Below are 25,363 nucleotides of genomic sequence, written 5' to 3'. Positions count from 1 at the left end.
CATCCCACCTCCCATTGAACGCTACCAAAGAAGCCTTTTATTTCTACTAACATACAAATATGTCCTTCATATAAAATCTCTCCCTCCCTCAGATTTTCAGTTTTTTTACTAAGCCAACAATTGTGTCATAGAAAGGGAAGGCGGGATCTTACTAGCAAGACTATCCTATGGGTAAAGAAGATAACCTGTAAGAAATTAGTTTCATTACCCCCCAAGTCTGTCCTTTTCCTTGTAATGATCACTAAGTGATGATGTACCCAAGCCAAGATTGACAGACACAATTATAGGCTGCTCAAAATCAAAATGTATTTGCAACAATTACTTCATTGGTGTCTTTATAATAGAAAAAACAAAACGGTCTGTAACATTAGACAACATTTCCAATTTATAATGTCAAAAGACAAGTATTAGATTTCACCCACGTAGCTGCTCTGCATATTTCTTGAAGCAAATAACCTGCTCCTTCAGCCAAAGATAAGCAAAAGACACATTTGATGGACGGAATGCAGAGCAAATCAAAACAATCACCCCCAGTCAAAAGATCTGGGTAAAATCCATCATTCTTTTGCTCACCATGCCACCTCAGTTTAGACCTGGCCATATGCAAATCAGTCTTGACCCTGTGCCTCATGGGAACAGTCCAGCCCGAACTGCCAAGCCAGGTCCTCCCTGGACTGGAAACAAGCATCCTAGGACTGGTTTCGGGGTTTCGCCCCTCATCAGCCACTATTGCTTGATTCCAGTGGCACAGTGAGCCAAGGACCCACGTCTGGGCATACCTGGCGCACTTAGGGCGAGAAAGCAAAAAGACAGAATTGATGGACGGTAGGCAGAGCAAATCAAAACATTCATCCCCAGTCATTATTTTGCTTATGCCCAGATGTGGGTCCCTTCCTCACTATGCCACTGGATTCAAGCTAGCCTGGATGAAGAAGTGCGACATACACTGAAACAGGTCCCAGGATGCTGGTTTCCGGTCCAGGGAGAACCTGGTCTGGCAGTTCGCTCTGGACTGTTCCCATGGGGCACAGGGTCAGGACTGATTTGCATATGGCTGGGTACAAACTGGGGTGGCGTAGTGGGCAAAAGAATAATGGATTTAACCCAGATCTTTTGAATGGGGGAGAATGTTTGCATTGTCAGCATTCCGTCCATCATTTGTTTGCTGTAACACATTCAGCCCAAGATAAAGCTACAACCCTAATCGATTTTGCCAACACATTGCCAGGTAAGTCTAAACCCACTGAAGCACAAGAATGTGAAATAGCCTGTCTAACCACCGACTAATAGTGGAAGTTGAATCCTTTTTAGGTCTCGCTGAGCCTGGGAATGCTCGGAGAGACATTTAGAAGGTGAGTTTTCAAAGTGCTACTGGCTGGCCTAGCGCTTGCGTTCACGAGAGCATGCATGCGCACAGCCGCCATCTGCCTCCTCCGTCATGGGTCATTAAGTTTCTTCTGCCTCCGTCCGATCACTTTCACTTACGTGGTGATCACTTTCAATTTTGCCGCTTACATCCCTTCTCCCCCTCCCTCACATCGCACACCACTCGCCAACCTCGAACTAGTATGCGGGTAGGACCGGCATTACATGGTGAGCCTTCTTTCCCTCGAAGCATCCACCGATCACTTTCACTTTTGGAGCTTGCCTCCTTTCTACCCCTCCCTCCCTCAAATCGCACACCACTCGCCACCCTCGATCTAGTATGCGGGTAGGACACCGGCATTACATGGTGAGCCTTCTTCCCCTCGAATCATCCACTGATCACTTTCACTTTTGCCGCTTGCCTACCTTCTCCCCCTCCCTCCCTTTTTATACAATAATTGAACCACAAGCAAATGGACTGTAATATTCAACTTACTACTGGTTTGTTACTTGACGAGTTGTGTTCCATGCCTCATACATCTTTCCGTCCCAAACTTCTGCCTACATTATTTTGTGCATTTTCCACATTTAAAAAAAAATCAATTTACCACTCGGTGTGCCAGCAGAATTTGTTTCCATTGTCTCACATACCCAACATTGAACTAAGATACTGGTTTATTTTTACAACAATAAAAATGTTCCTCGCATTTTTGTGTCCGGCCAGGAGTTAATCAAAAAGTCACATCGCTCTCCAGACATATTTTCCCAAAGAAACTGCAGATCATTATGTTTATCAGATTTGCTTTTCTATCCGAGGCCTGCGGCCTGGCAAGGGGAGTATAAAAGCATTTCCTCGTTTTTTCTTTTAGTTCTCTCCTCTCACGCTTGAGCTAGATTGCTAGAAGACACCTCAGTGATGGGCCGGTTAAAAGCAACCTTTCAGGAAAGGCACTTTAGAAGAATTATAGGGACGTATTTTCACACTCTCTCTCTCACACACACTCTCGCACGCATACTTTTTCACACTCTCTCACACACACTTTTTCACACACACACACACACACACACACACTTTCCCCCACACACACTTTTTCACACTCTCTCACACATACACACACATTTTTTCACACTCTTTCTCACAATCACACACACACAATTTTTCACACTCTCTCACACACACACTTTCTCACACACACCCACAATTTCTCACACACACACACTTATAAAATGAAGTAAGAGTCACATTAGAGAACACTTAATGCAGAGGTGTTGTTTCATCTCGTGGACCAACTCTAATGCCTCCTACTTTTGTTTTGGGCTTGATCTAACACAATTGGCTTGAGGTGGATTGTGCACATCCTGAATCTATATTTAACACAGTTGTTACATCTTGCTGTTGCCTCAGGGCACACCTGTGTAAAAGAAACAAGCATTGGCATAGCCAATAGGCCTCGCCTTTGGGACCTTATAAGTGTTTAGCCATGCAACAGTTGATATTGTTGCACCAAGGCTATTGTGCTGCATAGCTAAATACGTATAAGGTCCCAAAGGCGAGACCTATTGGCTATGCCAATGCTTGTTTCCCTTACAGGCTATACTGTAGGAAACAAACAACGATTGATCCAAATTCTCTTGTTTTGTTTAAACATACCAAAAGTGTCTTTCTAAAAACCAAATTTGAAGGTACATTATCAAAATCCTAGAAAAACTGAAAAATGAGGTCATATGGAATGAAAAAAATATTGCACTTTGTGCCTTAACTTAGCGTCTGGTCTGAGAACCAACTATCTGAAAATAATTTTCAATATAGGTAACAAATGAACAAAGATGTTAAATCTCCCAGCCATCTTGCATAAGTAATCGCAATGAGGATGGATATCTTGGCAGAAACCCAAGAAATGTCTGCTTGGTCTAGAGGTTCAAATTATCTTTTTTGTAAACCTTCAATAACAGCAGCCGGATCCCCAGAAGGAATCGGAGAAGTTACACCTGGATTTTTTTTATTTTAAAGAAAAACTTATTAGTTTTGTCACCAAAGAAAATGGGTGATAAACCTCGCCCTTGATTCTCTGCAAGAATTAATAGGTACCCATTGAGAAGATAATGTGGAAGGCGCTGGATCTTTAGCAAACCCATCCCCTAAAAATCCGGAATTTTAAATGATCCGTTGACTCTGAGTCCTGGTTCAGAACTGAGCATCAAGAGCAAAAGCTCTTCCTATATGTAGCATAAGCACAGAGTGTGGACTTTTTCTTTTTGAAAATATTTTTATTTCCTGTATTAAACATGGACATATACAATTGGATCCATCGCACTTAACATTACTCAAATACGTGAAGTCCACATATCACATGATAGTACACACATTTGTAATTTTCACGTTTTCTGTTACATTCCCAACCGCTTCCGCATAAACTCCCCCCACCCTCCCTCTACCCCGGCACTTACACATGTATATTCATTTTACACTTGGTACGTAGTCTTAGCTTTGCAAGTATATCTCTTAAGCAGTGCTCTGCCATAGCCACCTCTATTTCCACGTCCAGTATTAGCCAGACATGTCCCTTCGCACCTGAGCCTGCGCTCACCTAGCGACACATGAGGAAGCATCTAGTGAAGGGGAAGTGCCCTATTCGCTAGTCACGTAGTTCCTCGGCCTAATTGTCAATAGAGGATGAAGACATAGCACCGTCATTACCAGATTCAAAAGCCCCAAGCATAGCATTCCAATCGAGTGATATGGCTGGGAGTCTTCCTGAGGCCGTGTGGATTTTTTCTTTATAGTCTGTATGACACAGGATAATTCTCTTCAGCAACCTAGCTTTTGCAACTGAGCCCTCTAGATTTCAAACCATCCGTGTTATCTGATGTATCAGTCTAAATGATAGAATTGGATACTGCAGTGAACTCAGATTGAAAGGAAGAAGGAAATACAGTTGAGTTGCTAATTAGGACAGCAAAGGGAACCAAGGCCTCCTTCACCAGAACAGTGCTATTAGAATTACTGCCACCTGTTCCCTTCAAATCCTCGGAAGCACCCGCTGGAGCAGGGCAAATGGAGGCAATGCATATAGCATTTCCTGGAGCCATGGAAAGGACATCAGTCCCTAAGCCTCCAGACATGGCCTCTCTGTACCAAACCGAGGGAGCAGGGGACTGGCGGAAGATGCAAACAAGTCAAGAGTTAGATGGCCAAATATATCTGCCACCTGCAAAGCTTCATGGCGTAGAAAGATTTCTATTGATGAAGGAATATTCAGACTGTCTGCCTGGAGAAGGACTGCCCCTGGATTGTACACTGCTAGAATCAAAACAAGATTCCCTTCTGCCCAAGACAGAATCTCGCTGGTTAGCATTGCTAAGGCTGGTGATTTAGTGCCCACCTGTCTGTTTCTATATATTTTTGCAATTTTATTGTTCGCCCTGATCAGGACTTGTTTGCTGGACATTAAAGTTACAAAAAAATTCAGATCTCTTCCAATCGCAGCTGCTGCTAAAACTACTGGGAGAGTTTCTACATCTGTGCTCCCCTTTTCATGTTCTGGGGAGACAACTACCACTAAGGTAAACAAATCAATTCTGGAGACTGGAATCTCCATCTCATAATTGGATGAAGCTGGAGAGTAGTGTGCCACGACATATGGTACTAGCGATTTCAGATGGAAGTGGGACCAGGCCACTACCGCCGTGCAAGCTGACATCAACCCTTGGATTCTCCGCCATTAGCAAACCACAGCTGATCTCTTCTGTAATAACTGACAAAGATACAACTGTAGATTTTCCTTCCTCTCCTGTGGCAGAAAGACTTTGCTCAATCTGAGTCAAACAATGCTCGGATGCATTTGTTCTTTCAAGTGGGCCGGCTCTAGGCATGTGCAAGCTGTGCACCTGCACAGGGCCACCAAACCCCAGGGGCCACCACGCCAATATATATCCTTAATATATTAATCCTCTGAGGATGGATACATATTTGCGTGGTGGCCCCTGGCAGGGATTTGGCGGCCTCTGGCTCTGTTCCACTTCTAAACACCCTGACCCCCTCCCCTCTTTACTGGCCTGCGCGCTCCGCCCCGCCCGGACCCCCTCTTCCGGGCCCCCTACCTACGCTCCTTGCCCAGGGCCACCATGAGCCTAGAGCCGCCCCTGGTTGGTACTAGCTGTGATTTCAATCATATAACAGAAACCCAGGTATGGAACGATCTTGCACAACATCTGAACATCTTCCTGAGCCTCTGAAAAATAAAATGCCAGTTAACCAGTCATTTATGTATGGGTATATATGCATTCTGTGCAAATATGCAAATATTGATATGCTACATGGGTAGCCAGTACCTTTGTAAGTATTCTTGGTGAAGAAGCGCGCTCGAAAGGAAGCACTTTGAATTGAAAATGTTTGTTTTCTACTGCAAAATGAAGACATTTTTGGCAATCAATGGAATTATATTCTGCAGATATATCATTGTGAATGCGATACATTTGACATTTTTGCTCACAGTTTTCAAATCTAGGACTGGACAGAATTTCTCAGCTGGCTGAGGAATAAGAAAAATGATGGAATAAAAAATATTTTCCTCTCCATCTGTCGAAATTGTACCGTTGCGCTTTTCTAAAGACAGGATTGCACTCCTTGAAAAATAGCTTGCTTTTTCACCAGTTACTTGGGCATTGGTGTTTTAATGTAAAAAGGAATTCGTGGAATAAATAGAAATTCTAGCCAGCCTGAACTATATTCATAACCCATTTGTCTGAAGCCAGTTCGTTCTTAACAATGAATGAAAAATGGCTCATTTTTCCACCCACCATATCGAATTGTTTGTCATTTGTTCTGTTGCTAGTTTCTTTGGACTGCAACAGTTGTGATTGGGATTTTCCACCTGCCGTGGCTGCCCAACCACGAGCCCGGCCTCAAAAGGGCCGTTTGTTGTGAAATGCCTGATCGTAGCACTTTTTAACAAAATACTACTTTGCAGTCAGTAAAAGAAAAGCTTTTCCTCATTTGCCGCTTTTTCTAAATCATCCAGTTGTGAAGAAAAATGATTCTCACCAGTAATTGGCAAATGTAGAATCAATGCTGTTCGATCCAATGTCCATGATTTTAACCAACGATGCGGAGAACTGTAATAGAGGCTCCAGCCGAGGACCAGAAAAAATCAAATTAAACATCTGCCCAAAATTTGTGCCATAATACCCATATTTGCCCAAAAATCTGTTGGATCCTTTTGATTTTGAAGGCAATCCAATAGGAGTTGAAAGTCCTTTAGCAAAGTCTGAGAGGCGTGGCGGCTTATGTCGCCTCCCGAAACACAACATCTCAGGTTGCATAGAAGCTCTTTACGGAAGCGTCCACCTTTTTATCAATACAATCTGACAAAGACACTTCTTCTCATGCAAGAGAAGATGGCAAAGCCATTCTGGCTAGAACTGTATTGATGTTAAGAAATTAGGGGCATTTCCCCTCATATGAGACTAAAGGATACCTTTTTGAAAGGAAACCTGAAAAATATGTTTTACAATTCTTTACGCTCTTTTAAGTACATTCCCTGAATGACCCGATGGATTGGAAGGCCTTCAGCCACAGGGGTCTTATATTCATCATTTTGAATGTCTTTATGCTGAAACCACAACATGTCTCCAATATGTTTAAGCCTACGTTGCACCTGTGTCCCTTGCACATATCTCACGTTTGAGGTGGAGTCACTTTTATCATATTCGACAAAACGTTCCTCTATTTTTTAAGCTGGTTGTGCCAGAGTTGCATTCACAAGATCATCAATCGTTTCCTGCAGACTTTGCTCAGGAAATAAATTGTTTCCTCTACTGTTAGCGCAGGTGCTAAGGTGCCCGCTTGCTCCTCCTTTGTTAACACAAATGGGCAGCAACTTCCGTATTTATTGATTGCTTAGGCAACGGATCTCAACATGATCTCCTCTCGCGAGAAGAGATCCGTTGCCAAAAGAAACAAGCATTTGCAATGCAATTGGTCTTGCCTTTGGGACCTTATATGTATTTAGCTATGCAGCACATTAGCCTGGTTGCTGAAACATCTACTGTTCTTTACCATGGAGGGAAAGTAAGTACCAAACTGCGTGACACACCAGGTATGGGAACACATGGAGAGAAATATTGTCTTTCAGCGGGCAATAGTATAGTCCAAAGCTCTGGTTTCAATGTCGACAGCTTTTATACCTTATTGGAAGTTGTGCCTGGTTATGTCGGGTTCCTTGGTGAGGGAGAGGATAAGTTGGGTATCATCAGCTTAGGAGATGGGTATGTAATCCCCATGTGAGTGGTGACTTTGGCTGCAGCCACCTTTGTGGCACAATATGGAGAACTATTTCTACTATTTTATCGGTGAGACGTTCTTTCAATTTGATTCCCTACTTGCAGCTAGTTGCAGCCACCATTTTGGTTTTGTCTGCGCCGTTGGATGATGAGGCAATGGAGTTCCAATAAATTACAAGAGAAGACTAACAATTTTAATTGCCATTACAACATCCTTTTTTTAATGGATGGATTCCTCTGAATTGTACATATACACCTATTTTCACACCATTGTTTGTGGGAGATAATGTATAACTGGGGCCTTCACTTCTTACCAGAAATTATGTCTGTTGATTGCCTATTGTCTCTGTGGTGGCTGTGTATTAGGATACTTGTGTTTTACAACTTCATTTTATGTTGCTATTGTTATTTTAGAGGTCCTGCATTAATATTAGTACACCCTAAGGTCGCTGTATTCTTTTATATTGATGGTCTTTTTTTGCTGCTTTACTTTCAGCCACAAATTTCTCATCTTGAAAATGGTTAGGGATATTTTCATCCTTTTCTATTCTTCATTCTTTTTTTCCTTTTTTCCTATCTTTTTTCTTCTTCCTTTAGAATTTCTAATACTGTACCTTGTTAACAGCCAACAAAATTGTCAAGCAAAGAAACAATAGGTCAGAGGCTTACTTTATTTGTCTATTTATCTAAACAAAATTGGAGTTGCTATCCTTTGCAATAAATATTTAAGCATATATTGCGTTTCTAATTAATAAAATTTTGAAGGTAGATGGCTTGTGGTTAAACTTAACATTAAAAGGTAATGAAATTGATCTATGTATTGTGAATAATTAAGGCCCATATCATCCTAGTGCCAAGTTTTGTAACACAGTGTTTAGAAACATTACAGAACATTCTGATTATAACTTTATTTTAGGAAGAAATTGTAAGCAGCTAAGCGATCCCTTTGTCGAGAGAAATTCCTTGGTCAACTTTGTTCTAATAACTATAAAGCATTTACATTTATTGTTTCTCAAAGGGCTCTAACAGATTTGTGTAGAATTTTAATCCTGACCTTGGGCAATACTCAGCGACTCATCATGTACAATATCAAATTGATTGTTTTCAAGACAAAATATGAACCAATCCTTAGTTAATTCTGAAATTGTTTGTATTTTTATGTCAGTCCATGCCAAGGATTAGTCTGATTTCAATATTCTCCATATTAAAGCAAAACAAAACACAGATGGAGATTTAAAATACTTTACTAAGTGATTTCTTATCAGGCTACGAAACATGTGTTAAAGACTTTTTGAGTTTAATATGATAGAAGACACCACAGTTCGATTTGCTTGGGAGGCTCTCAATGTTGGCTCTTGGGCTGGGCTTTCTATAACAAGCTATGTTTTTATTAAGAAGAAGAACGCTAAAAGGAAATCATTAGCTACACTAGATAAGATAAAAAAGTGGAACATAAACATTATAAAATATAAAAATAATAAACCTGATTTTGCAGAACGTATTCATTCTAAAATACAATTCAATAAAAATGCTGTAAATAAGGCTTGTGGGTATTTACTTAACCCTTCCAGGCTTGTGACGGAACCAATCCGTCACAAGCCACGGGTGGCATGTGCTCATGACGGAGTGGTTCCGTCATGCCACGGCCCCTCCGGCCACGTGGCACTGATTCCCCGTGCGGGAGAATTAGTGAGTGGGTGGAGTCGTGACGGACCCATTCCGTCATTAGCAAAGCCCGCCCGTAGCTCGTGACAGAGTGATTCCGTCACAAGCATGGCAGTGCCGCGCGACCCCCTCTCCCCCCAGCCCGCGGCAGAATTACCGCCGTGGGTAAGGAGTTAAACAAAAAGCTAGATACTATGGCGTGTAAATACAGATCTAACTCTCTTCTAGCACATTATCTCAAGTTCAAAAAGAAAACTGTTAAGTTTATTGTTTTTTTTTTTAACAAACTTTATTAAACTTTCAGTTTAAGTTCAGTATCATGGTAGGTACACATGGCATTTTTGTTTTAATTGAAATTTGTCGAGTTATCATCAATAAAGCATTACACAGTTCAACGCACTGTAACCAATGTAGTACATCACATTACATACGTTATGAGCATGAGGACCATGCAAATCATCCATAACATATACTGCGAGGTTCAAGGATGATGGATCCATATCTAAGTCTAGAACTATAAACTGAATTAAGCTCCTCCCCTCCTGCCCTTCCCTCCCCCCTCCCCCCGTTCCTGGTCTGTCTATCTTCTGTCGTACGTCCCACCTCGTGCTCCTAGGTTATCATCATACTCTGATCACTGCAGCTAGTGCGTATTGGGCCAATCTGTGCCGTCTGCTCAGGCCATCGCTATCTATGGGCGTCGTTTCTAGGTATTTCCTAGTTCAGGGTTAGAAAAAGTGAGTTGGATATCTAATTGTTTAAGCTCCTCCAGCATAATGTCCCATTCCATAGAGATGGGATTCTTCCGGAGGCCTCGTGCTTCCTCACGTCTGAATGCTGCGCTCTTGCACTACCCCACCTAACTACTTTGTCCCGCCATGTGTGTATTGGGGGGCTCCTAGGGGATTTCCAGCGCATAATGATTGCTCTGATGGCCAATATGAAAGCAAGGTCTAAAAAGCACAATTGGACCTTAAGGGCACTGGTACGCTTGCGCAACCCCAGTAGGCAGTCCAGGATATTATCAGTGGTGGTGAGGTTTGTGATCTCCCCAAGTGTAGTCTGAATCTGTCCCCAGTAGTCTCGAAGGTGTGGGCAGGTCCATTACATATGAACAAAGCCCGCCTCTTCTGTTCTGCACCTCGGACAGCAATGTTGGGCATCAGGGAACATGTGGTGTATCCGCTGCTGTGTCAGATAGGATCTATGTAGCACCATCCTTCGTATAAATTTTTATTTTACGTTCCGGGAAACCGGTTTGGGGTGCTCTAGGATGCTCTCCCAGGCTTTGTCCGTAAGTTCCGTGTTAGCGTCTTTCTCCCATTTCGCGCGGAGTGCAGTCAGGGTAGTGGAAGGTTGCGCTCTGATACCTGTATAGAGCCATTTCACTAAATCCCCCCCCCATATATAATAAAGTAGGTGTGCTAGATCGTGACGTGGCGGCTCAGTACGTTGAGGTGCCCATGTCATCCTAACATAATGCACAATCGTCGCGTGAAGCAAATAAAGGCGGTCTGGTGCGCCATTATTCCGCATAAAGTTGGCATGGTCTGATAGAACCCCGTCGCCAAACAGAGAACCCACCCCCTCTATACCTGCGACGATCCAGTCCTGTAGCCTGGTCATCGTGAGCCTACCACCCGCGGTTGGTATTCCCAGTAATGGCATATTACTTGCATAGGGGTCCGTACTGGAAGTATACTGTAGGGCTTTTTTCCAGCACCTTAGTGCGGTTATTAACAACGGGGGTCCGTCGGCGGGCATTTTCACTTTCTGGAGCAGTAAATTATGCAGGGTACCTCTGTTTTTTGCCAAAGCCTCGGCTGTGAGATTAAACACATTGATCATGAGTTTTTGATCATGAGTTTTGTCAAATGCTGTCATATAGCAGATAATTCCTGAAATTAAAACATTTGATAGCAGCACTTACCCTTCATGCTGAAAAAGTTTTCTTCAATAGAGTTAATTGACTATTTTATGAGGGCTTTGAATTGGCATGGCTTTGGCCAAAATTTCTTAGATTGAAATGTCTTTTTATACTCTGCTCCAACATCTTCAGCTATAGTTAACGGTATTTGAATTCCTTACTTTCATTTGACGCACAGCAGTAAACAGGGTTGTATTTCCTGTAGATTCCTGCCTGCTGTCCAATAAGACAGCCATTGCAATTGGGATGCATAGTAGTATGCTCGGAAATCAGGAACACCCAACCCTGGCTTTGGCTTTGGCCAAAATTTCTTAGATTTAAATGTCTTTTTATACTCTGTTCCAGCATCTTCAGCTATAGTTAACGGTATTCGAATTCCTTACTTTCATTTGACGTACAGCAGTAAACAGGGTTGTCGTTTACCTTCCTTACATGTTATTCCTGCATTAGAACCATATTCAGCTTGGGTTAAGTCTTCTACAATTTTTTATGGGTTTATGTTTAAAGATAAGCACATTAAATGCACACATGTTGTTTTTCATGTTAAACCAAGTGCTTTCTCTACCAGCTCTCTTTAAGGGACTTTATATTTTGTCCACAAATTCAGATTGCAAGCTCAATATAGCTAAATCAGAGTTTTTACAGTTAAATAAATATTGTGTTAAAGAACCTTATGCTCAAGTTGGTCTATATTTGGAATTCGTCTTAGTTTAAAGATTTAGGAGATCTGGTATTGTAGCTCACTTAAAGATACTATTAATGCAAAATACTGTTGACATAGATAAAATTAGTCGTTATATTCAGTAATTGACCCCTTTGTATCCATCTTGTTGGGGCTGGAAAGATACGATTAAAATGAAGATTTTTCCCATTATACTTTTCTTCTTTATGAGCTTATCAGTAAAACTTTCAAAATTATTTTGTTACTAAATAGATACTATACTCTCCAGATTTCTTTGGAGCAGGAAAAGAGTTCAGATATCACAAGAGAGACTAAAACTATCCCAAAATATTGGTAATGTTACCTTCCTTGATTTTATGAGATAAGGGCTTTTGCTCGATCTTCCTGCAAAACAGACAAGCTATGGTTTAACTTAGACCTGCCAATGATTTCCCAATTTTCTTACAATCACATACTCTTCATAAGTTGTGGATGTCACCGATACTTTTGGGAGCCTATACTTTATTAAAATCATACATGATTCACAATTTACCTATGTTAGAGTGATTTTATAATAGTTTCATTTGGTTTAATAAATGTATTAAAAAGGGTGGAAGGATTTTGTTTTGGAGAGATTAGGCAGAAAAAGGATTACTTTCTGTTTCTCAGCTATTTACTGATGAAATTCCTATTCCTTTTTCTGAATCATCTCAAAAGTAGGATATGCCTGCACATAATATCTCAAGATATAATTCACATATTGGCATGCTTGGATCTGCATTGACCGTTTTGCTGCCTTCTACTGTTGATAATCACAGGATAATTGATAATTCTCTATATTATACTGTGCATGCAAAGACCTATCTTTTGTATAAGTTGTTTGTTTCTTCATGCACTCAGAGGATTAAATTCAATATCGGGCTTACCCAGGAAATGGAATTAGAAGGTAGGTGGCCTATAGATACTTGGAATACGATATGGAAAAAAGTGCACTCTACTGGACGTTCAGATAGCTTAACACAAACCTTACTTTTCTTTTATAGCAGGTTACACACCCCTGATCAGTTATCCAAATTCAAATTAGCTGGTCACCTACCATGTTGAAGATGTGGCCACACTGATGGTTCATATATGGATATGTTTTTATTTTGTCCCAAAGTTCTAGATTTCCGGAAAGCTGTCTGGTTAAAGATTAATGTTATTACTGGGATCTTCTCACCCATTTCCTTTCAAAATGTATATTTAGGTGAATTACATGATATTTGTTCTCACAATGCATTACTGGAAAATTGGTACATTTGTTAATAGCAAATGCTGTGCATGTTGTCACCTCTAATTTTAAAACAAGGAAAACAAATCTGTTCTACTTTGGTGAAACTTAATATATCATAACCATAGACTGGATATATATAATTTTAATTTACTCCAGTTACTATTATGTGTGACAGCTTGTGGTTATCAGTTACTAATTATTTCCCTAAAAACATGCTCAATCCAATTCGGGACCAAACTTGTGATGCTTAGAGTTCATTCGTCATTTTCCACTCAGTTTAAATATCTGTTAATACTATATTTAAGTTGTATTTTTTTCGTTAGTAAGTAAACTCTACACTTCATTACCAACAAAGTGGTCGACCAGGAAGTGGGACAGTACCAATCCTTAGGGGACTCCACAAGATATGCCACTGATCTCAGGTGGAAAGGTTCCAGCTTTCTATCGAGGCACATGTGTTCCAGGAAAAATATGAAATTGCTCAAAGTAATATGTAGGAAAGTGCCCCTTTTTGCATGGTTGCTCCCACTTTTTGCCTAATGTTGATGTACTTTGACTGAGTGTGCACTGGGTTCCGGCCAACCAGATACCCAGGGTCTATGTTCGTACCCTAAACTGTACTGTTGCAAAACCCAATTGGCAACTCTCTGGCTACATGTATGTCCCTTATAAAAGTACCCTAGATACCAAGGGCACTGTGACCAGGGAAGGCCTCTAATGGCTGCAGCACTTATTGTGAAACCCTTAGAGGCCCTGTACCGTTACACAAACACACACGCACTGCCATTGCAGGCTGCATGTTTTGGTGCAGAACAAAGTGAAGAGTCAACATGGCACACATCCCTAGGTGCCTTGCCTACAACCGACTGCCCTGGAATAGGTATGCCACCCCTCTAGCTGGGTGCACTATACCAGGGGTGAGGGTACAGGTGCATGAGCCCTGTACCCCTACAGTGTATAAGTCAATCCTTAGACATTGTAAGTGCAGTAATGCCATAAAGAGTAAACTGCCTGGGAGTTTGTCATTATGAACACCACATCACCATAATGGCTTTACTGAAAACTGGGACGTTTTGTATCAAACTTTTCAGCACATTAAACCCACACTGAAGCCAGTGTGGGATTTAATGAAAAAAGCACTCAGAGGGGATCTTGAAGATGCCCCCTGAAAAACGACCTAACTTTAGTGTCCTGGCTGAGTGGCTGTGCGCCAGCTGCAACCACCTGACATGTTTCTAGACCCCTGGGTCTAGAGCCTGCAGCTCTTGGGGTCCTGAAACAAAGCACATCCTAGGATGAGGTGCCAAGCTCCTCCCCGCCCCTGGATGGGCTGGGTCCACAAAGGGGAAACTTCAAATGCCTACCGCCTTCATGAGCTACCCCAGTCATTTTCTGCTCCCAGCAACTGGCCTCCACCAGTTCTGAGAATCTGCAGGGAAAACAAGTTAGGGTGAGAGGTGTCCCCACCATTGCCAACCCCACCCCTCAGGTGGGGGGGACGAGGTGAAGCACAACTATCAGTCCTTGCCATCTTGAAGATGCAGGGACCCCGCCAACCAGAGTGAGGCGTATGCCCCCTCCCACTGCAGGGTGGCATAATAGGGGGTGTGTCCACCCCAACTTGTACCTACCTGTAGCACCCCTAAATGTAGTATTTACAGTCAACCCTGAACCTTGCTTCCTCAGACAAGAACTGACCAGAAGAAGGACCGAAGAGCCGTGCTGAAGAAGAGGAGGACACCTACTGACTTGTCCCCAGCCCTTCCGGCTTGTCCAGACCTAAAACTACAGCAAAATCCAGGTGTGTCCTGCAGCCAACCAAAGACTTTGTCTCCTGTGAGCATCGGACTTGCTCAAGACCAACCAATCTAACTCTGGACGACTCCGTGTGTCCCCCACCACTCAGCACTCGAGGGGCCCAACACTTTAAGGAGGTCCCAATGAACCTAGCCTGGGTTGCAGTGACTCCTGAACCCCCACAAGCTTCTAACCTAAGCCTGCAGTCACTACCTGTGAAATCTCTCTAACCGCGACCAAAGGCCGCACTCAGACCGCCTCTCTTAACGAAGAGCTCAACCGCGACGGCCCAACAGACTCAGTCTGTAAACGCCTGCAGTCACAAGTTTGCAAAGATCCTATTCCCTGCCCAGGTCACTCAACGCCGCTCAGAAAACCTGACCGTCTCTGCCGCTTGGACCAAGACCGACAGTCCACACTGAGAAACTCTGGGATTCCAGACAACCACATTCTACACCTGGCCGCCTCGGTGCCACGGACGGTGTAGTGTTTGTGCTGGCAATTGGGCACCTTCAGTGCTAACCTCGACCCAAAGAGCTTTTTGTTCTATTAACAAGGTGGCCTGCCCATCGGAAGTCCCCAAGCCAACGGATGTGCTTAGCCCCTTGGCTAACTAGTGGCCCCTGCACTTTGCACCCGGCTGCTTCGGAGCTGCTGGTGGTACGAACTGAGTGCCCACCTAACCGAATCCTACTGAGGACTAAGAGGGTCAGGCGAGTAACCTTGAAAAACTCTACACTGTAGGATAAAACATATTAACTTGTTTCCATTCTCTTAGGAAATGTACCAGTGTGGTATCTAGAGATACCTCACTGAGTAAGAAAAGTAATTATAGAGTAATTTCGACTGCTTATTGCCAAAGTACACATTGCTGTAACAAAAGCTAATTCAATATCAAATGCATATTCGTGATACATTGCCTTTGGGAGTACAATATTGCCTATAAAATAACACTAAATAATAATTTTATGTAAACCAATTGGTCTGAGTTCAGTCTTTGAGTGTGACGCCCTTTCTTGGCTGAGTGTGTACAATAAATGCTTAAAACTACCCTCTGATAAAGCCTTACTGCTCACCCACACTACCCCAAATAGATATATTATCTACTTTTACCTCGGCCTACCTTTGGGGTTCCACTGGACTCTGTACACACTATACCTTACTTTGGTATAGTATATACAGAGCCAGCTTCCTACATGGTATCATCAACTCGTGCAAAACCTCAAAGGTACTTCAGCAGAATCATGTGATATCAAAACAGTACTTAATGATTATGTTTATAGATGAGCTGCAGTCTTCTAAAAATATTTACAATATTTAAAATACGTTTTCTTGCATACTATGGATGTACATTTCTAACTAGAGGCCAAAGTGACACCCTCCATTTGGCTGAAAATGGACTGAGATGGTATGCGAACCAGGCAGTGAGAGTACCTGAAATAAGAGTAGATATTCTATGCAGGGTGGCATGAAGGCTAAATCGAGGGAATAATAAGGCAAAAATAGTTCATTTTTGTCAGTGATTGTGTGTTGATCTTTCACGAGAGTTATGGACTAATGTTTGTAAGTGATGTGATATTAGTATATAAAACAATTGGGTTTTTTTCTTTCAGCAAGATGACTTTGGCCACATGAAGAAGGGCTCTGAAGCCCAAAATGCAATGAATGGCTTTGTGGCTGGACAGAGCAGGAGCACAGAAGGAAGGTATCATGAATATCAGTGAATGCATCACCAAGTGATTACAATTGGAAAATGAATATTCTTAAACCACATAAAACCTTGAAAAAAGATATTTTTATTATGTAATTGATAAATGTTAATTATGAGGAATAAGTGCCAGTAGGTGCCTACAAAGTAATGCGAAAAGTGGGAGACATGAACCCCGATATGGCGAACGCATTACAGAAAATGTATGATTTCAAAGACCGGTTGAACTAACCACCAAAGACAAACAAACATTTGTCAAAATGTTGCCCAGTAGAGACTATAAGAATGATCAATATAGGGCATGCCAATCACAAGGTTTGCTGACTAAATTAATGGAAAATAAAAACCTGCTTCTTAAGGGTATGTATAAAATGCATAGTGTACTAATGCTACCATTGGAAGCATTAGTAAAATATCTATTCTACTGATCGCAATGCGCTTTAGAATGCTGCATATCCGTTTTGAAACTATGTATGATTGGAAGTCGACTTCCCTGTTGTCTCTTTTTCCATTGTGTAAACTGCTGTGATTGGTCTCTCGCTACTCGCTTGTTCTTATTGCAAAAATAAAAATAAAAGGTAATAAAAACATAATGGCATCTACTTGCATTAGTGGCAACAATGTATGTGAGGGCCACAACATATCAAATTATTTTTGGCACCTAAATAATCGGTGTTGGTTTTATTTTATCACCAAGCAACAACAAAAGGCTCCGCTGACCGTGAAAGGTTCAGTAACATGTGCTGGAGCAACGGTGCTGTCTTGTTATTCATGGCGATACAAAAGGGGATGATGGACGGAGCGTTTGAACAAATCAAACACTCACCCCCAGTCAACTGATCTGGGTTTAATCCATCACCATTCTTTAGTTCACTCAGCCACCCCAGTTCAGACATGGCTATATGCAAATCAGTCTGACCCTGTGCCTCGTGGGAACAGTCCAGCCCGAACTGCCAAGCCATGTCTTCTAGGGTGGCAGAGTGGGCTAAAGAACGTTGATGGATTAAGCCCAGATCTTTTGACTGGGTGTGAGTGTTTGATTGATTCAGATGCTCTGTCCATCACCACCCCCTTTTGTACCGCTTTTGGCCACCATAAGTGTGGCAGGGTATGCTCAGACGTGAGTCCCTTGCTCACTTTGCCACTGGATTCAAGCAAGCTGGGCTGAAGACGGCTGGAATGCCAGAAACCGGTCCTCGGAAGCTTGTTTCCGGTCCAGGGAAGACATGGCTTGGCAGTTCGGGCTGGACTGTTCCCATGAGGCACAGGGTCAGACTGATTTGCATATAGCCATGTCAGAACTGGGGTGGCAGAGTGGGCTAAAGAACGGTGATGGATTAAGCCCAGATCTTTTGACTGGGTGTGAGTGTTTGATTGATTCAGATGCTCCGTCCATCACCACCCCCTTTTGTACCGTCTTGTTATTCATTGCATGATAAATGCAAAGTTATCATGATTTAAATGGAAAGAAACAATATCTTGAGTTCATCCTGGCCATCCCAAGGGTCACCTCTTTTTAAAGGCCAAATTAGATCTTTTGTGCTGTCACCTCTGAGCTTTAATGTTAAAAATGTTCTCTTACAAAGAGATCTGACATGCGGCCAATGGCAGAGAACCTTATAACCATAGTACAAGAGGACAGCCAAATATTCTGGTACATCGAACCAACGCAAACTATGGCAGAGAAACTTCTAACCATTATTGCAAGGAAAGCCCTAATACAAGACGACAACCAAATATTCTAGTACATCACCACGGCGTCTCCCTGATCGCGTGGTTTTTCCCACGACTCACAAGGACCCCCATTGCGGGCCTGTGCTTCTACTAGATGCGGTAAGTGTTGTATGTTTATGGTTTGGTTACAAATCGCTATACCCTTCCAATGTTCAGTGGGTTGATTTTTATTTATCTCATTACTATTATTTTTTACAGAATTGCCCTATATTGTGATACCGTAACAGCGGTTTTTGGGTAAGCGAATAATTCTTTGAACGTGCATACTCTCATTCGATCCCCCACTCCGTTTCTAAATCTCCTGTACTATTTCCCCACAGGATTGGTACATTGTCACTATTTATCATTGTAACTTTTGAGCCGATCTCGGCATCCCCTGGTAAGCCTTGTCTAATGCGAATAATTGCATGCTTTAGGTTCACTTTACGTTTCGTTCACTTTACGTTTCGTTTTTAATTCCCCGGTATTATTTTCCCATAGGTTTGGCACACTGCTACCTTTGACTATCGAAAACATTTTTGAAGCCGTATGCGATGTCCCCTGGTAAGCCCTGCTTAATGCAAACACTTACATGCCTTGGGCTTGCTTCACCTTTGCCCTATGGTCCACCGTAATTGTCATCGGAATAGTTTTTGCCATCTGGGCCTTTTGCGTTCTTTTGGAATCCCTTTTTGGGCTAAATCATGTAATCCCTACGCGGCAATGGTTCTCTTTCATTTTTCAATGCAGCCTGATTTGTGCGCGTCTGTTTTGGCAGTCGTTGACCGCACCATTATCGTCACTCACTTTCTAATTTTCTTCTTCGATCACTTTTTAACTCTTGCATGTATAGGCACTAGATGATCACCAACCTTCTATGGCTTTGATCACTTTTTGAATATGTCTTATTATTTCTGAGGTCACGTGCACAATTTTGAAGGACTTGCATGACAGTGGTCTAGTATGGCCGTAATTGTTAACATGCATTGAATGGTGGACATGCTTTAATATGTTTTTAACTTGTTCCATGTCCTTCCTTCCCTCCCTTTCCATCTTTTCCTAATTGTTTATATTGGCAAAACAATAACCCCACAGCGTGGGCACTATGTATAATTGTGTTCATTAGGCAATTCATTGTTGTCCTGAGGATGAACTTTGTATTTTAATTGGGTTCGAAACGTCGTCGACCTTGATACACTAAATGCATAACTATTATGTGATTTACAATTTGCATATGTGTATAAATTGTATTGTCTGTATATAATTTATGATATTCAAGCCGCCATAATTTGCCTTGAAATTCCCCTGTTCGTTTCCCTTGAGTGTGTTAGTTGGACACCGGCTGGTGTCCCACTTGTATAACACTGATTTTTATATGCATTTCATTCATTGAAAATTAAATTGTCCAGCTGGGCACATGATATAGAACTATTTAGTCTATACTTATTTGCATGCAATTCTTCCTGTCTAGGGACCATTGTCTCTGTTGATACATGTCATTATTCAGACGGCATTGTTTAGGCATGCAGGATTAGAGATTTCATTGTTCCGTAATACAATTGCATATTTCTAACACTGTTCGCCGCATATGATGGAGGAGTTTTTTTGGGACTTCACAGGGTTTGAACTCCACCCAGGTTTAGTGTACAGTTTTTTTGTAGAGTCTTTCTTTTACCTTCATTATTGAGATTTTAATTAATCATACAATAAAGCATTTTACATTTACATTACAATACAGTAGAGACAGCAAAACAAGTTGTTCGGGTCTACAGTAACTACTTTTACATTAAACCTCTCAGGCTTGTCCATAATAGCTTTTGGTTTTAAGAGACTTAAACAAGCAAGCCCATTACCAAAATCTGTCACAAAACTGAAAAGTGGAAAGCTTATTCAATTTTCTGAAAATGATGGCCAACGATAGTCTGACTGAACACAGAATCAGTCTAATTTAAGTAACTTTAAATTTTTCAATGTACTTTATTGGCTACATCTCACGTGTCAGGTCCTGATTGAAAGAGAATGAGGAAATGTACCTGAGTTTACTAAAGCTTGTTGGGGAATTGTTTGGTAGCAATCTAAATTAAAAAAACAGAATGGTGCATGCACTCACCTGGTACTGCATGTGTGGATTAGTCAAAAGGCAGACTGAGGCGGAAAACCAATATAAGATGAGATGAAATAGCACTTCAGTCAGGAAGCCACAGAAGACAGTGAAAGGGAAGAGGAGAAAAGACACAGTTAAATGAAAAGACAAAACTGAAGGCAGGAGGAACAAAGGAGATAAGAGGCCACTTCAACCTGAAGGCAGAAAAGCTGGATGGCTTAACTTTAAATCCTATAAATGATGTAACACTATCTTTCTCCCTCAGTTACACTCCAATTTACACCACTGATCTGCAAGCTACACGCAGACACCTCTCAAATTTTAAAACTCCATGCCTAGGTAAGTCAACCATTCAATTTTTTTTAATTTAAACTCCAGTGCCTGCAGCCATGCGTCTATTATGTCCTTATAAAGAAGGGTACAAGAACCAGAATGCAGAGAGCTTTAACTGGAGTCAGGAAACGAAAGCTCTGCACAAATCCCTGCAGTGTCATGAGCCATATTTCATTAAAACGTGTTATTAAAAGAATGATAAACACAATACCAAATAAATGAAATAATAATAACTCAAGTTAATATTTAGCATATATAACACAATCTACCAGTCCCTCTATGTCAATTCACCTTAGCAATTACCAAAATACAGAATAAAGTTATCAGAAACCTAAGTACAGATCAAAATCCCTCAAATAGCTGGTCACAGAATTCCATACTGTGAAAACCTTGAGAAAAAACTTCAATATATTCTTGGTGATGAATGTAGCCTATTACCTTGAACCCAGTTTTGAGAGTTTATTAATTCCGCCTTCAACTTTATCATGATTCCTACTCTTCCACTTCCTAAGAACTACCTTTTTAGCTGTAATCACTGTACAAACACAAGAATTAGATCGGAAAGTTTCATCCCTTTATTCAAAGTCGTCTTCCTGCCTCAGTGTAAGGTTTGTCCCCTGGGTCAGGTGAACCTTTACAGATTTTTCTATCATAAAATCTAGGACACAGTTCCATCTCAGTGGCGAGTATAAATACCCACTTCATTTTAGCATTCCCAACATGTGTCCAATTCAAGTAACTGTTCAGGTTTCATCTTCATTGGATTCGAGTGCATATCCGAGGCAGTTTATTGGCTACATCTCATGTGTCAGGTCATGATGTAAAGCTAATGTGGAAATGCTTCAATTAATGCAATTAAACGGAGTACATTTTCAACCTAATTACTTAATGAGGACACCGTGCCTCACAGACACACCCAGTTCCCTTTCCAAAAAGTTGAAAAGCCCCTTCCCCGTCATGACCTCCTGTTTTAGTTGACACAAGCACCCACCTAGTATAGTTGGCCTGGTACCAACGGGGGAGGGAGGTGGGGGGAAAGGGGTTAAATAATTAAGTTGAAAACGTAGTCAGAGTAATGCAATTACCAGTAAGTAATTGAAGCATTGCCTTCTCGTATGTTTCCCCCCTAATTAATTACTTAATGAGACATACCAAGCAATTACATCGATCAGGACAACTGATTATTTATGTACCACACAGTTTATTTAATCCTGTAACCAAACCTCCTATTACTTCATAGAAGACTGCAATTCTAACCCCAAAACCTCCTTCAGATCGATTCCCTGCATCACTCTGTAATGTTGTAAAAACGTAGCAGGTGGGGGGCGTGGCCGGCGATCGACCAAGATGGCCGCGACCTAGTGAGGCTCCGAGGGTGAGACCGATACCCCGTAATAATCCGGCCAGCTATCCTGATCAAGCATAGACCCAAGCAACTAAACCCTGTGGCGGAGGTGAACCGGCGCTCTTTGACCCTGCTCCGAGCTCTCTGTGACACCGGAGCCCGGAGCTGCATCGAGCGCGAGTTGGCAGCCTACAGCTGCAGCGTGAGCCCCGGCCTCGATTTGGGACAACCGCCGCTGAGGCACCGCTGATCGCCGCCGGGCATCATCGCGGAGCGGAGCTGGGACGACCGGAAGCTGGTAAGTGGTGTGGCGGCCCCCCCTCCGGCCCAGCCCTCACCTTCAACGAGCGCACGGGCGGGATAGCTGCTGCCTTCCCGCCGAACTCCTGGCCGGCTCTGGCGGAGAACCGGTGGATCAGCCGCCAGCGCTGAGAACTGCCGCGGCCCGGACCTGCGCCCTTGCGCCCCTCTGGGACGCACATACATTGGACACGCTCCGTCCCCCCATTGACTTCTGGGGCGCACTCCTGCAGCTTGGGCCGCCTCCTGAGGCAACAGACTTAGCGCCTCTGTGATTGAAGCGTGCTGCCTGTGACTGGTGTCCCCTCGCAGCGCATCAGCGGCGTGTGCAGTAAAGGGGGCGATAGGTGGCACGCCTTGGGAGACGATCGCCTGCCATTCTTTGTTCCTGGCGGACCCTCCAACAGTACGCCCACCAACTTTCTCCAGTGCGTCTTGAGGCAGCACTCCTCAACACCCCACGATGAGCGGCAGGGGTACACGTGGAGCCCAGCAGAGCAAGCTCGACAAATTTGCCTATGCCAAAGACTTTCCCCCGCTGACGGAGCAAAAGGGGTCCAACGCTAAGGGTGCGGAGGGCGGCTCTACTCCTGCCATAACGCTGGAAGACATCATGGCGGCTCTGAACCAGGTACAGACCACGGTGGGGTCAATATCGACAGATGTCACACTTTTACGGGCAGATCTACAAAAAATGTCGTCCAGGGTCACTGCGGTGGAACAGGTCACTACAACCCTTACATCAGACACTGCGTCACTACTGAAAAGAGTCGCGCGATTAGAAGACGACAACAAATTCCTGGTAGACAAAATGGACAAACAGGAAGGGCGCTTTAGGCGCAATAATATTCGCCTAATAGGCCTTCCGGAATCGGAGGGGGGCCTGCCATGGACCTTTACATAGAAGACCTCGTGAAAAACGTACTGCAACCGAAAGGCCTCTCAAAGTTTTTTTCAGTGGAACGAGCACACAGGGTCCCGGGGGGGCGCCCGCGCCTTGGGGCGCGACCGAGACCTGTGATAGCGCGCATATTCAATTTCAGAGATCGTGACGCCATTCTGCAAACAGCGAGGGTCGCGCCGCCCATGCGGATTCAAAATGCAGAAATTTCAATCTTCCCGGACTACACAACGGCGGTGGCGGCGCGGCGGAGAAGCTTCATTGAGGTGAAAAAGACGTTGAGGTCCCGCGAATTGCCATACTCCATGCTCTTCCCGGCGCGCCTCAGGGTGGTAGCTGATAAAAAGACCTGGTTCTTTGATACTCCGGAGGAGGCACACGACTGGCTCGAGGGATGGCGTCCGGCGGAGGGCTCTGGCAGACAGAACAGTAGGCGCAGAAAACAAGGAGAAACCGATGAGTCGGAAACGACCGGACAGGAGGAGAAGAACGAGACCGACCCGACCGTAGACTCTGGAGAATGACTCCTGATGTCTCGGGAGAAGTACTTCTCCTTTTCATTTGTGAACTATGGCCGGTGAGCCCGAACTTTCTTGATTGAGGTTCACCTCCCTTACTAGCTGCTGTGACACTCATAATTTAGCTGGGATGCTGGAACTGATGGGGTCTTCGGGTCCTCCTTGGACTTTCACCCCCTATGCTCGTGTAAGCAACGTTGTTTTTTGACAGGGATCATGAGCACTCTGCTGAGTTGGGGTGGCGGGCAGTTTGGAGTCCGTACGGCAGGGAGACAGGGAGGGGGAGGGAAGGGGGGTATGTTTCTTGTTGTCTGTTCAGTTCTATGTTATTGCGATACAGCGATCTAAACTGCATGGCATGGTGTTTTTGATCACGGAAACTGGTGATTCCCTATTTAACACACTGATCCATGATGACGGGGGCTGATACACGCACTGTTCCACAGGACGGCACGGCTGGGATAACACCATCCCTGTCTGTACTCACATGGAACGTCAGAGGCCTTGGTGACAAAATCAAGCGAGGTCTGGTCTTGAAGTGCATTAAAAGGGAGGGGGCAGCGGTGATACTCCTGCAGGAGACGCACCTCACTGGCGCGGCCACGAAAGCAATGGACAGATGGGGTTTTCGCATGGTAGCCCACTCCGAATTCACCTCTGGGTCCAGGGGAGTCGGCGTTCTAGTAAAGAAACAGTTCCCCCTACTGATACAGTCAGCTAGGTCTGATGCGGCGGGTAGGTTTGCCGCAATACATGCACAATGGGAGGGAAAACCCATAAATATTGTCTCAGTCTACCTTCCACCAGCCTTACAGGCGACGGCCCTATCAGATCTTAGTGCCTTCCTGCTTGGACTCCCTGAAGGAGACCTGCTTCTAGGGGGAGATTTTAACTTAGTGGCTGATAGCTTGATAGATAGAGTCCCTCCGAAATTAGCTCCAGTTGGTACAACACGGTTGGGGGGCTTCCTGACAGCTATGGGACTGGAGGACCTCTGGAGGAAATACAACCCCCTAGACAGCCAGTTTACTTACCACTCAAGCGTCCATAATAGTCTCACCAGACTTGACTATTTTCTTGGTTCAGCGGGTGGCCCGGGCACCGTGCTCAGGGTGGAGATCCGACCACGGGGCATCTCAGATCACTCCCCATTGTTAATCACCTACACGCACCACCAACCCACACGGCGTCGGACCTACCCAATCCGTGCTGCTTACCTCCTTAATCCTACGATCAAGAAAGAGCTAAGGGTACGAACTAAACAATATTTCCGGGACAACGTTGATTCGGTGTCCTCCTGTATCACTCTGTCGGAGGCCTACAAGACAGTGGTTAGAGGGCATGCAATAGTCTCCATTACAGTGCTTAGGCGAGAGGGGCGAGCGGAACTGTTAGCTCTAGAGACGGCGGAGGCAGAGACACAGCACGCAACTGACCCGAACACCGCTACGGCGCACGATTTACAGGTAGC

General features: G+C 43.5%; 1 protein-coding gene across 7 annotated transcripts in view; it reads right to left on the bottom strand.

The window, feature by feature from the left end:
- The window catches only part of LOC144822716 (ADP-ribosylhydrolase ARH1-like), a 506,468-nt gene that overhangs the window by 94,805 nt on the left and 386,300 nt on the right, over positions 1-25,363 (bottom strand). For 3 of the 7 annotated variants that reach the window (XM_078680537.1, XM_078680538.1, XM_078680540.1), the window contains exon 2: positions 20,502-20,575. The exons of the other annotated variants lie outside the window; for them this stretch is intronic. In XM_078680537.1, coding sequence (XP_078536663.1) covers positions 20,502-20,575 — 74 coding nt within the window. The remainder of the gene's footprint in view (positions 1-20,501; positions 20,576-25,363) is intronic. 7 annotated transcript variants of the gene reach the window in all.

This window comes from Lissotriton helveticus, chromosome 3_1, assembly GCF_964261635.1.
Source record: "Lissotriton helveticus chromosome 3_1, aLisHel1.1, whole genome shotgun sequence".
NCBI classification, from domain to species: Eukaryota; Metazoa; Chordata; class Amphibia; order Caudata; family Salamandridae; genus Lissotriton; species Lissotriton helveticus.
The sequence above is the reverse complement of the archived record's forward strand: the minus strand, read 5'-3'. Positions and strand labels throughout refer to the sequence as shown.